Here is a 14268-nt window from a genome sequence, read left to right as displayed (position 1 = left end):
AAAAAATTTAAAACTTGTCGCGTGGAGCCCTTTTATTCCATATAGCTCACACAAAAATAACCAAACTTACAGTATGGTATTTTAAAAATTCACCACAAATAAGACTATCATGTATGAGTTAACCTGGATTTTACCCAAGTGATCATGTTGATTGCAACAACTTCCGTATACTAAGTAATAAAGTGATAATGTGCCCAACTTTAGCACATATGTGCATCTTATCATGGTAAATATTATTGCTCAATAGATTTTTCATCCTATTTCACAAAAAATAATTTACTATTTTATTATTAAAAGAAAGTACAAAAGGTGTTTTTCGTGAACTACATGCCAAAATAGATGTGAAATGTCACCATTGCAATTTTCAAACAGAGTTGACCTTATAGGACAAGACACTCTGAGAGATGGTGAATTTTCTCAAAGTACGTGTATTTAGATTTATTTTGACTTTTGGATGATTTTACTCAAAGTTAAACCGTAAGTATCGTAAATATTGGTCCTAAATATTGGTAAAATTACGTTAAGATACCCTTGTAGGATTCCGCGCACTATGAATGGAAAAAATGAAAATTTTGAGCTCTTGTATGAATGACCACATGGCAACTAATTTGGCCCAACTTTGAATTGAATCAAAGTTGGAAATAAAAAACCAGAAACTTGATCATGGAGTTCTTTTTTTTTGTAACCTAATTCTTAGGGAAAAAAACAAATTTGTGATATGGTAATTAAAAATTGATCACAAGTAAGATCTTCATGCATGATGTCATCGAATTTCAGTGGCAACTCACTATTAGCATGGATCACGAAGGAAATGTAACGGTGTAGAGACATTTTTCGTGATTGCAATCTCACTTGCAAAGCTGCGACCCAACTTGCAACTCAAATGCATGCATCAAGAAGCAAATCCAACGTTATTGGAGTTTACTGAGCATGTAGCAAATCTGTGTTTACAAAGCACTTAGAAAAACCAGGTGCAAAAATATCAACATTGCAATCCCGTACAAGACCACACCTCTTTATTAGCATTTAGCATGGATAGGCATGCAGCCATGCACACTAATATTTTTGCGGCTTCATCAGTACGTGCTTGTTACATTTGCCCTTGTTATAATTACCGAAATACGGCAATAGTATGTTGGTCTCAGAAGGGAGAATTAAGCATAAGCACAACGTAGGAGAGCAAGCAGTCTGCCTGCAATTTTTATTTCATGAACACGGCGCAATACAGTACATCGATCGGTCTACCGAAGAGTCTTCTGAACAAGCTAGCAGGCGCAACAACACATATATAACCTTGCAAGAACACACAGCTGCGTTTTCCAAGATCACGTACGGTTCACACACGCGTACATATGTACGCGCGCACATTTACCTTCCTTTTATTCATATTGAGCAATCTGCTGAGCTTAGTGGTGCACCACCGCCTCAGGGCGGTACATGGGCTCCGGGATCTCGTCGAAGCGGCCGCAGCACCGGCAGCCGCCGTAGTACCCGCGGCGGCAGCAGCCCCACCGGCAGTACCCGCCGCCGCCGCCACGGCCTGGGTAGCCGCCTCCTCCGCGGCCAGGGTACGGGTAGTACCCTCCTCCTCCTCCACGGCCAGGATAACCGCCTCCTCCGCGGCCGGGGTAGTCTCCACGTCCGGGGTAGCCTCCACCGCCGCGGTAGTAGTCCTGCAAGTCAGCCGTGGGATCCTCCTTCTTGGCCTCTGCATCAAACACATAATTAAGCATCCATTTGTGTGCAAATTAAGCATGTGTTCACTGAAATTAGTTGCAGCAGCACCAGCAACTAATGATTCTAATCGATTACAAGCTAGTTTGTGGTAGCTCACGAGTTTTTTCTTCGGCCGCGGCGATGACGAGAGCAGCAGCAAGCAGGAGAGCAAACAGGAGCAGGAAACCCTTGTATGTCGCCATGGTTTACCCCTATTGTCTTCAGTCGATCACAATGTATTATGAGATTGTGTCTGAGCTAACTCGATGAGAAGCTATGCATGCAGAGCAAGTGTATTTATAGGCAGATCGAGAGCGCCTCTGACAGTCGAGATGGGATCGGAGCAAGTTGACGCGTCCTCCTCGGCGGGCCGAGCATATGAATGTATGTAGTGTAGCGTAGAACCCCGATCGAATCGCTCGGTAGCGGTTGGCGGATGGACGGCATGCATTAACGCCTTCCGGCATGCAAGTAGCAAGAGCTCTGCGGCTCTGCGCTATCTTATCTGCACTGCAGCCGTAGACGTTGTGAGAGTGGAGGGAACGTCAAGTTTGACTCGGCAGAATGCGATCGATCGATGCATGAATAGTTAGCTCCACTTCAAGAGACACTCACGCGGCAATGCATTCATTGTCTACAAAAACTATACTGTCCAAATCGATCGAGTACTACCTTCTGGATGTATAAATGTCTAATCTGGTACCATTCAGTAGTCATTACTCGCTCTCACGGTGCTTCACGTGCTGCTTTTGTACTACTGTTCAATTGGCTAAAACGTAGAACATCGATCCCTATTTTACACCATCCAGCTGTTTACCAAAGCATTTTTTGTGTGGTGAAATACATCCTGTCGATGCACGCATCTATTTTTATTACAGTCTTATCATCATCTAGTATTCCAGTGAACTGCAAAATCATGGAGTAACTATCTATTGCAGTGTGTTGTTTTCTCTGAACTGCAAAATCGGACACAGCATATTGTAAGACGTAAACTCAGCCCGGTTCTCACGCATGTGTTCACCAAATCATCGCTAGACAAACCCAAAACTAATCCATAAGATAGGAAATGTAGAAAATTGTTTTTGCTTATTCTAATTTGTCATTTAGAGTTTCTTCTGCTTAAGTCAATTTCTAAAAAAGAAAAAACCATCTTGTATATTTTCTGTTTTACTACAAATTTCGATAGTACACATGACATATATTATTGGTCTAATTGATGGACAAAGTAAAATGTCGAGATATAGTGGATGCCTCGTAACAAAAGGAAATAAGTTAAGTTAGTTAATTTAGGTTTCCGTAGATACTAAATACTTTATCTAATGACCAATTTATGTAAGTTCTGTAACTTGTATCTTGATGCAGTCTTTGCGGTGAACCCCCACTTTGACATTCCATGAATTTCATCTTTTTGACGTTAAAAAACTGGTGTCCAACTTTGTAATGTTTAGTTGGAACAGATCCTAAGCCAACATATATATTAGCAATAATGTGAATTAGCAATTAAACTCGAAATACATAACTAGAGTATTTAATGATAATTTTTCCTTGCACATATAGTTGTTGACTAATGTGTATGATCACAACAGGTGGTCTCATATACAACTCATTTCATCAATCCAATGATTGTTACAATGTGTCGTATTATACTCGTGGTACATGCACGCATGGTGAGATGAAAAGTTACCGTGTTATTCCAATTGTAGAGAATTTAATATTTTTCTATCATGTGTCTAGGATGAACCTCAAGAATGTTAGGATTAAACTTGAGCGATGATTATATAATACATATCAACAAACAATTGACACACCAAAAACTCAAAACTATATGCACGAATTCATAAAATGCACCCAACATCCACATCAAAGAAAACACTTTTTATAAGCCCAATCCCCTGTTAAGGGATCTATCAACTTGTGAACTTTAGTATAGAAAACATTTCCTCTTGATGAAACAATTCTCATATTTGGACTACAGGGCATCCATGGATCTTGCCAAATATTTATATTCTCACTGTTAACTACTCTCTATATATGACCTCTTTTAAACGTGGCTAGACCCGCCACAATTCTTTGCCAAGTGAACGAGGAACTTGCCTTTGGCCTCGCTTTTATCGAGTGACAGCATGAGAGCTGCTCTTTTCATTGCAATAGTTGAGTGAGTTTATAGAAAGATTAGGAAGGCCAAAAAAGAGACATTTGCCCCGCTTTTGAAATGTCACCATTTATATAGCATTTTGCACGGAGGACACGTGCACATAACATTCAGACTCCTTAAGTAACCCCACACTTGTTTGGCGAGCATAGCAAGATTAAATAAGGGGAAATAGCGAAAACCCATAACTGCCTCATTCTTGGGATAACAAAGTTACCACAAGACAAACTAGTGCACCTTCTTGCTATTAGCATCATCTGCCCACTAGAATTTGGATATACCATCCATCAAACTTATACAAATTCTCTCATTCTGCTATCTCTATTGGCTTGCCAAAATAGGTTTATTTTCTATCCCTTTTTTGTTAATTTTAAATTTTTTGGTGGTACAAAAAATGATTACATTTGAAAAACACTTGAATTTTAAAAATATTTTAGGTGTTTGAAAAAATATCTAGATTTTGATATTTTTGATTTAAAAAGGAATCTATACTTGGAAAACGTTTAGTTTTGGAAAATGTTCAAATATAAAAAGTTATATCTAAAACATATTTAGACTTGAAAACATTTAGATTCTGCAAATATTTGGATTTTGAAAATATTCAGATTTAAATGTCTAGATTTAAAAAAAATATTCAGATTTTAAAATATATTCAGATTTTGAAAATTGTTCACATTTAAAAAACTTCAGGTTTTAAAGATATTTAGATTTTGGAAAAGTAGAAATGAATTTATATGGGACAACCAAAAAGGGAGAAAAAGAGATAAACACAACAAAAAAAGAACAGTAGAACAAAAATGAATATAGAAAAATCTGTAAAACCAAAAAAAAAGAAGGCCGCATAGCCTACTTGGCCAGCCCACTTAAAATAGTTAGATAAAAGACCCGTTGCCTGGAGTTACGTATTTGACGCCCGTAGCGCTACTTAAGTGGGCCGATCTTCATAGGGGTCTCTTCCACTGGCGTTGGGGAGCTTACTTTCCACCTGTTTATTTTTGGTTTTTGGTTTTCTCTTCTTTTTTACTTGTTCTTGTGTCGGTTTTTTTCCTTTTCTTTTGATTTATGCATGTTTTTTCTAAACATTTTTATGTGGGTTATTTTGAACATTTTCTTGGGAATATTATGCTCCTAATTTATCATATACTTTTTAGTTCTATTTACTACACGTGATCAGTGGCCTTCTTTGGCGCATGCGTAGGTTGCATGCATGCTCCTCTAACTGTTCCACACTTTGCATTTCACTCTTTCGTCTCTTGATTCTTCATTTCCTTTTTGCGAGTTTTAGGAAAGATTATCTCTAGCTAATTAACTAGAGAGAATAGAGGAGGTTAAAAGAGATAAGAAATGTAATAAAATTCTTAAAAAAGAATAACCGAACAACCGGTGCAACTTAATACACCTTATATTCTATTTTTTTCTCTCAAAAGCAAGTACACATTATATCTAGGAAGGAACTATATATTATGTTCCTAATTTTTCTTATATAGTTTTCTTGTCTGTTCACTTCGCCTTATTAGTGGCCTTCTTTGACGCATGTGTATGCTGCATGCATGCTCGTCTAATAATTGTTCCACTCTTAGTTTCTTTGTCACTTAATTTTTTTTCTTTACGATTTGCAAATACGCAATTTAAATTTAATGAATTGCATCTAAATTTGACAAATTTGGTCGAAATAATTCAGAAATATTTTTTTAAATGTCACATATTTCTGAAATGTCATTGTTTCAAGTGGATAATGAAATTTTGCTGAAACCGAAATTCAGAACCCTCCAACATCAGCCGTCTGGTCAATAGAAGAGATAAAGAGGCCATATAGTACATACGAACTTGCAAGAATACATAGATCACTGCGCCAAACTCGCATGGATACATAGTTGCATACAATACAATACATGCATACTCCTTTTATTTCCAAAGAGGTCACATTACTAGCACTCGCTTAGTAGGTGCGCAGAGCCACACCACGTAGAACGCGTTGGCGCTGCATGTCGCCGACGGCGGCGGCTCAGTTGCGGACCTCGGCCCGGTACATGAGCTCCGGGACCTCGTCGGCGCGCGCACAGCAGCGGCAGCCATTGCGCCCGTAGCCGCAGCAGCCATAGTAACAGCTGCCGCCACCACCTCCATGTCCTGGGTAGCCGCCGCCGCCTCCTCCACCGTGACCGGGGTAGCCGCCACCGCCTCCATGTCCTGGGTAGCCGCCGCTGCCTCCTCCACCGTGACCTGGGTGTATCCACCGCCACCGCCTCCACCGGGACCCGGATACCCACCGCCGCCTCCTCCACCGGGGCCCGAGTACCCACCGCCGTATCCTCCACCGGGACCGGGGTACTCACCGCCGCCTCCACCGGGACCCGGGTACCCACCGCCTGGGCCTGGGTAACCGCCACCAGGGCCCGGGTAGCCGCCCTCTCCGCCTCCAGGTCCCGGGTAACCGCCCTCGCCGCCACCGTGGTGGTGGTGGTGGTGGTCGCCACCGTGGTGCTCACCGCCGTGGTGCTCATCACCACCGCCTTCGTGGAAGTGCTGTAGGCCGTCCTTCGGCTCGTCCTTCTTGGACTCTGCAGGAACAGAAAACGTGCATGCAAATCAGGAGCAGCATTCAGCAAGGATAGTTTCTTAGCCTAATGACGATTGAATAATTCCTAGTTCAAGACTACTACAGTAGTATGCTAGCTCACGGTTTTCGTCAGCTGTGGAGACGAGGAAAGCCGCAGCTAGAAGGAGAGCGAACACGATGAGACCCTTGGACGCCATGCTTGACACTCTCATTCTCGGTGTAGAAGAAACTAGTTTGATGGATGATGTAGATCGCATGCTGAGCGACCAAATTTATAGGGGGCAGAGGCCAGAGGCCGGCCAATGGGGGCTTGCCGGCTTGGTTAAGACATGAGAGGAGCGCAACGCATGGATTAGTGGACTACACAACCAGTTTAAAGTCGAGGCTAGGTCCCCATATCTGTCACAATTTGTTGTTAGCAACGTATCTAGGGTAACATAGCCTACACTCATTTAAATCTAGCTTAGCCCAAAAATTTAGGACTTCGTGAATATGCACATAACTCAACGTAAGTCGCTTCTTCATCTCCGATACTATGCTGAGGTACTTTTGGACCGCTATTTGGCACAGTATATTATTCTATACCTAATAATAAAGAAAATAAGGTTTCTTGTTGGTCCGTTTTTTCTTGGCCTTGATTTTCAGCAAAATTACAAAGATTGCCACCGCTCAGTAGAAAAAAACGTTTCACGTGTCCGTCCTCTCCCGCACGGACCAGCGGGTCCCGAACAGAACAAATCCTCCGCTCTCCCCGGTGGGCCGCCGCCGCACTGCAACACCACCTATCCCCTCCCGGATCAGCTCAGCCCTACTACGCTGGCTATGGCGTCCTTATCCTCGGCGCTGGTCACAACGTACCGGTTCTTCTCCTTCCTCTTCGCCACGCGCGTCGCCCTCGCCGCTCCGGCCGGCCTCGGCCCAACGGCTCCGACCATGGCGTTGGAACTGATTCTTGAGGATGAGGTCGGGGATGGGGATGGCGTTGGCTCCGACCATGGCAATCTATGCATCTTACCACAGCTTCAAGAAGTCAGGTTCCAAATTGTATATTCATGCGCTTGAATCTCTGGGACGAGTAGGTAAGATGGGGTGGGTTCGATGGAGCACTGGGCATGGCCATGGGGAGTTGGGGACAGCCTGTCCGGCGCCGCTCCGGACTAAGCGCAGCTGAGGAGGCCACCTCGCGTTGCCCCATCTTCTTTGGTGCAGCAAAGAACTGCCCCTCTTCCTCCAGCTAGACTTCTTAAACGCCAACTCCTAAACTACCTGGCTGCTTTGTTTGCTGCTTCTCCACTCAAATTAACTACTCCGTACATGGACTGAATGAAATCGGCAGTGGCTCGGTGCGGTATTGTAAAATTATCTGAATGTTTCAGAGTAAAATGGAAATCGCTGTTCAGTATCTAGAATTCTAGATGCTGTGTTGACCTCTTATCAGGTTGGTTATTTGCTGGAGGTTATGTTTGATGAGACATATAGTACGATCTTTATCTGATAGGTTTCGTCAAGGGTAGTTGTGTAGTTACCCCCTGATTAGTGAAGTTTGTGAGCGGGTATGGTTTTCAGATTGTGCGTGTACACATTTGGCACATGTATGAGTGAATGGATATTTCTCTAAGAACAATAGTGAATTGATAATATGTTTATATGTAATTTTTTAACCAAACTATGTAAGCTATTTTAACCAGAGTAAAACATGGACAAACATGTTCTACTGAATACATGAGTTTCTTTTTATGGATATTTAATAATGGAGTTACCGACCTTAAATATTGACAAGCAATAATGAAAATCTGCAATAAGATTTTGCAAGACAAGTGTAGAATACTTCATGCATCACCTATTTAATAAAAGATTTTTTTATCGATACTAATCGTGAGTTGCAAAAAATCAAATATTGACAAAATCATAAAAATGAGTCTTGGTACGACCAAAAAGATCTAACATTGCAAAAAGATTTCGTATTAATAAGATATACTTGACATCATAAATAGAATTTCGGTACCTAATGCTTGTAACTAAAAGTCTAACCCTTTTCCTCAAATGTTATTACCATTTGCACATTCATTGTTCCGTTGTATCGTATCACTGTTAAAATTAAAGATTTTGCCATGAGCGGAACGTTTAGCACTAAAAACATATTAAGTGATCAATAATATCACGAGGAGCAAGAAGAGATAAAGAAAATTTTCAATCAAACCGTAGCAAAGCACGGGTTTTGTACTAGTATTATATTTAATTAAGAAAACTAGACTTTAATATGAAAGGTAACAATGCCATAGAAAGAAGAATTTGTAGTTCACTGAGATATGAAAGTTCTCGGTTCCCTACGGCATCTAGGAGATAGGTACAATAGTTTTTGAAACAAAAAATCAGAATCTTCCTCAAGGAGAGGGTATATATGTAAAAGAAAATTCCATGAATCTTTCGTTTTTTTTATTTTTTAAAACTCAAGTCCGATGAGAGTAATGTTCTACAACTAACAAAGCATTTATTTTGAGACCGACCGACTTTCTATCTAAGGGTATGTTTACTAGTCATTGATATTCTAATTTGCCAATTGTGAAATGCTCGGAAGGATGAACCGGTAAAACTTTGAACAAACGTTCTGATTTTTGGTTATCTTTCGGTTGGCTTTATTCGATAGATTATTTCACTTAGTTAGGGTAGCTCATGATCTTCATATCGATCTCCCCGAGGGTCTTTTTTCTGCTTAGTGGAGTTATTTCCTATAACATAGAAACTTACCATGGTCAGAGGAAAGGATACCAATAAGCACACCTGATTAGAGCGCGGTACAAGCAGGAGTTGTACGCTGCGTTCAATGAATTGCTCCCAAGAAAACCTTCCCCTGGGAGTAGGAAAATCATGATCGGAAGCTCCGTGAGCGGAGCAGTTGGGAAATGGACGGCAGGCATTGATGTTCCCCAGCAATCGAGCATGCAAGTAGCTAAATTCCGCATTATCTGCCTGTGTACCGATGTCGCCAGCCTCTTGCTTAAGTCGACTAATTTGCTGTGCAGGTGGACACACCTCGTGCAGCGGCGAGGAAACACGACAAAGTTTTACTTGGTATCATGCAACCACCGGCTCATCTGCTGGCTGGACGTTAGCTACGGATGCATCATCATCATTCATGCACAGCCATATCGATCGAGCTTATTCTGGATACCTTCTTCTGAGTTTTGGTAACCGGTACCGTGGAGCGCTGCTGAACGTAATGGCCATTCTCGGTTTCGTGGTGGGGGTAGAAAGCACAGATAGGACGTCCCTTCCTTCTTTAGGGGTGCAAGCTCACATGATTTAGGCAGTACAAACGTTAGAGTTAAACCATTTTGTCTGCTCGTAATCATGTATGTTCAGATCGGTGGCCTAGACAGATCCAAATCATAATCTGGTAGATTGGGACATAGAGCATCATTTCCCATTGATACAGAAAGTTTTGCCCCGCAAATAAAAAACGATATCGAAACTTGTAAACCATAAACGATAGTATCTTCAATTGTAGCCTTCTCTGGGATGTAAAAATATCTCTTCTCACTATCTCATGGTGTATGAGGGAAATGTATGCATTTCAGTTATTGTCATATTTATGGTTACAATTCTACCAGATGTCTTTTTGATGCCATGTAAAATCTATTTTATGGTATGCATATTCTAGAAAAGATCCCACACTGCTTACTAGCCTAGGCTCCTCTCCCCTCCGTCTCTATCTCTCCCTCCCTCAATATTCGCAGAAGATTAGACAACCCATGTAGTCAAACATCTTGAAAAACTGATAACAAACTAAGTGAACAAAAAAGAATAATTGCTGGGAAGAAAACAATTTTATTTTTATTTACTTTCATTGTTGTATATCAACATAGTTAATGTTTCTCAATGTCTAGAGTAAAGTTGATTTTTTTTTAGAGAAAATACATCAATGTCCTATTTGGAACACATTATAGGAAAGAGTATGAATAGGATTGAAATCCGGATGAAAACACAAAGGCCGGAAAACATTTGAAAAAATTCCAATATGCTGTTTGGAATGTTGGAATCGGAAAAACACATGAAACTCCATGAATAGGTATCTTTATAAAGTGGCAGTCTCAAGTAACTTGATATAAGGACTTACTTATAAGAGCAAGTGTTCATTCTTATCACACAAACAATAATTTATCCAGCAGAAAAAAGAATTATTTGCTCAATTCTAGTGAACCCAAAACACAATCACCCAACTGAAATTAGCCTAGGGATAGGTAGAATCTGGATATTTTTGAAAAATAATATGTTCTTTTTATTAACCTACACAAATATTATGCAAATCAGAGGATTTTTGAAAATAATACGGCCTAGGGTCACCTTTCGTCGACAGGGACCTTTCAGCCAACTGCACGCCAACTAGTACTTATTGGCTAACAATAAGTCTGTGGCAATTATTTTTCGATAAAGGAATATATTAATACCAAGAGATACCAAATACACCTAGTCTCTGCAAAACCGCAATATCCTAATGCCAGTACGGATGCACACAACCAAAAAAGAGAAAAAGGAAACTAAGAAATAAAAGTCCCGCTACAGCATTCTAGCTTTAGCAACAACAATACAACCACCACCAGGAAAACACCTAAATTTCAGGCGCTCCAAAAGTGCCCCCTCCAAGAAGGGAACGGTGCACAAGCATCGTCGTCACCCGATCAAAGATCTTAGGTTTTCACCCTAAATTAGTTCCCGCTCTCAAAACAATGCCTTGAACAACGTTATTGCCAGGCACAACCAATTAAGGCCAGGCCTTGGATTTTCACCCTGAAAGTTAAGATTATGAACTTCACATGTGCTGCCACCTCAACTTTTATAGTGCTACAGCGAAGGCCGGAACACTAAGCAAACCCCTGAATAGCGCAATGACTTGAACCTCCATTCATGATATTCTTCGCCTCTAACTTCACCATGGACCAAAATGTTACCAGCGGACAACACAGAGCATAGCTTCACGCCACTCCCTCAAAAGCATGGGTGTGCGCACAATCGAATACGACCCAATCCCGCGAACTCGAGGCAATAGGTGCACTATTACATTTGCCGACGGAGCCTTCCGAAACTCAACATTCCGGCTAGAACAAGAAGCAAAAGCCTCAAGAAGGTCTTCATCTCCGCACAAGAGAAACGTAGGAGTGCCACCTTTATTAAAAAGTCACGGCGGTAGCCCCCACGCCACCAGCCGACAGTGGAGAAGACGACAAACTGTTGGGTTGACGAACAGGAAACTGGGGAAGCCACTGGTGGCCGCCAGGCACAAACCAGAGCACAAGGAGCGCCCAAGGACGCGTCCCAACAAGACGTGAGAGGACAGCCACGGCCCACTGGACCCATATTGGGCCCAGATATGGCCCGCACCGCCGCCGATCTAGGCACGGTATGCCGGCGGCGGCCATGAAGGCACCCGCGGGAGTCGCACGCCGAGCGGACTTCCACCTCAACGACTCCACCGCAGCACCACCTGGCCCTCCCGATGCCATCCCCACCTCTTGGGAAACAACAGAACGCAACCAATTTGGTCCCTGATCTCCGCCTTTGGCGGGACATGCGCCGTCATCGCCTCTGCCGGCGGTGGCAGCGGCCAGGCGGGGACGGTGTTAGGGGAGCTCGAGGCGAGGAGATGGGGTGGCCTTCGGGATCGCCCAGGCGGGAGCGATCGGAAGGCAGAAGCGGCTCCATCCGTGGAGTTTTCCGCTCTGTGTCTGCTAGTGAGTCCTAAATTCGTCCCTTAAAATGGGGAGAATTTCACTTTCCGGTCTCTGCACCAACTAGGGATGCACACAATCATTAAGATGAGTACTAAGATTTTTAATCTTGGTAAAAATTGAAGTATAGTCTTCAGAATATATTGCACGAGTACCAGGTCTAATCAGGGCCTCAAAGGTCCCTGGAACTTATGTCGGCCATCAGAACCATCATGGCAAACTATTAGCCAATAAGTCTTATTGGCTTACAGATGACCAAAATGTTGCATGATCACCACAGGTTACGTAACATTCAATCATCAGTGTTCCAAATGTTATTTGTAAGGACTAATGTTCACTAGTGGAAAACAGGCCTTTTGATCCGGGTGGTTAGGGCCTTTTGTCGCGGGCGGCCAGCCGCGACAAGCAAGGCGCGATAAAAGGGTGGCCTTTTATCCCGGGTCACTTACGACCCGCGACATAAGGTCCACCACGTGGCAGCCGCGGGGCGCGCAGGGCACAGGCCCTTTTGTCGCGGGCGGTATTACCACCCGCGACAAAAGGCCTTCTACGTGGCGCGCGCACAACGCTTCTGCTTTAGGGTTTGAGGGGTGCAGCACCCCTCCCCCCCCCGCCACCGACCGCCTGTTATTTCATTTTTTTCGTTCGAAAATGAAAGTTGCATATATTTGTACGCTACTAGAAGTTGTACACATTCATTCATTATATATATATATAGATCGATCAAACAAATATTGGAAGCAGAAGTCGATTCCCCTTACACATATTCGTAGGTTCCCTACATATATACATGGAGCTCACGATCGACAAACGGTACTAACGACCGTCTATTTGGAGGTAGAACAACTATCTGGACTAAACAAGCCTTTGTTGTTTATTACTTCTCTAACCAAAAGTCCCGCCACTTCCTCCGCGATTCCTAGTGCGTGTTCCTTTGGTTGGAGTCTGTCCCGCATGAAGTCGACCTATATACGAAAATGAGATGAGTATGACTATATCAGTCTTGATAACGAAATATTGATGATAATAAATAAAGTTGTGAATGTTATTGCTTACGTCGAATTTATTTCTGTTCTGCTTCTCAGTGGTTAACATGCGAATGGACTCGCAAACGTAGTATCCACATAGATTCGTCCCTTGTGGCTGCTGGGGGCACGCTACAGGAGTAAATGTTAGCTTCTTTGCAAAGGTAATGTCCTTATGAACATTCTTCAAAGCTTGCCAAGCCCTGCCAGTGCAAAAGAATGATTGAATGAGTGGATAATTAATTGATATCTCACGAAAGATAAAGCGCGGCGATGAAGGAAATTACACTTGGAGCAACTTCTGCAAGTCCTGGAACCCGTCCAGGCCTCTACTCGATGGGTCTCTTACTTCAACTATTCCCTTATCAGGTTGAATGTCTAGTAGAATCCAGTGGAAGCTGCACATGTTATGCATATACGTCAGGAATTACACTTAACATCGAGTAAGAAAAATTGAATGTGCATAAAAGATCATTAAGACTCTCACTCGTAGTTGTAAGGAAACAATATTGAATCACAGAAATATTGCTGCCCCAAAAACCTTAGTAGGTTTCCCCCCGTTTCTTCGCGTTTATGCTTCACCGTTTCAACATGTATTTTATCTGGGTCAACAAACCCAACATTGATAATATTATTACTTTTGCACTCACTGATCTTCAGTCTGCAAAAGAGAACCCATAAGATATAATGAGTATATATATGCAATGAAAACGAACATGAACTGAATGAAAATGAACTTATATGTAGTTAACAACTTACAAGCAATAGCAACTCATGAGAGATTTGTCGAGGGCTTCTAGATTGAATAGCGCCGAGTTCATTCATCTTAATATGGATCTCCTCGTTTCGGTAGTAATATTCCCATGGTATACTCGCCACGATGTACATTTTTTCTCCTTGCATGCATCAAGGTACCACTGATGCAAATTCCGCATATGTGTTGGCAGTTTATGCAGCTGCTCTCTGCTGACCAAGTCGGCCCCGTAGACAAATTTAGGAGCTATATCAGCAGTGGGTAGTGCAGCATCTGCGGCACCAAACAATTCCTCCACGGTAACTCCACATTGAGCCGCTAGAGTTGCAGCTTCT

General features: G+C 42.4%; 2 protein-coding genes and 1 long non-coding RNA gene across 3 annotated transcripts; all 3 read right to left on the bottom strand.

The window, feature by feature from the left end:
* Positions 1-1172: 1172 nt before the first annotated feature.
* LOC127326454 (uncharacterized) lies at positions 1173-2054 on the bottom strand. Its single transcript, XM_051353310.1, has 2 exons — positions 1835-2054; positions 1173-1708 (listed from the first exon to the last, which is right to left on the bottom strand). The coding sequence occupies exons 1-2, from the start codon at positions 1917-1919 to the stop codon at positions 1407-1409; spliced, it is 387 nt and encodes a 128-aa protein (XP_051209270.1). The 5' UTR covers positions 1920-2054; the 3' UTR covers positions 1173-1406.
* A 3605-nt stretch (positions 2055-5659) lies between these two features.
* Positions 5660-6735, bottom strand: LOC127326430 (uncharacterized). The gene is made up of 2 exons (XM_071824772.1): positions 6550-6735; positions 5660-6429 (listed from the first exon to the last, which is right to left on the bottom strand). The coding sequence occupies exons 1-2, from the start codon at positions 6683-6685 to the stop codon at positions 5789-5791; spliced, it is 777 nt and encodes a 258-aa protein (XP_071680873.1). The 5' UTR covers positions 6686-6735; the 3' UTR covers positions 5660-5788.
* A 6084-nt stretch (positions 6736-12819) lies between these two features.
* On the bottom strand, positions 12820-13513 carry LOC127326547 (uncharacterized). Its single transcript, XR_011750070.1, has 3 exons — positions 13467-13513; positions 13211-13382; positions 12820-13119 (listed from the first exon to the last, which is right to left on the bottom strand). It is a non-coding gene; the product is annotated as an uncharacterized lncRNA (long non-coding RNA).
* Positions 13514-14268: the final 755 nt, after the last annotated feature.

Source organism: Lolium perenne, unplaced genomic scaffold (genome assembly GCF_019359855.2).
Source record: "Lolium perenne isolate Kyuss_39 unplaced genomic scaffold, Kyuss_2.0 unplaced23, whole genome shotgun sequence".
NCBI lineage: Eukaryota > Viridiplantae > Streptophyta > Magnoliopsida > Poales > Poaceae > Lolium > Lolium perenne.
This window is presented reverse-complemented; position numbering and strand designations above follow the sequence as displayed.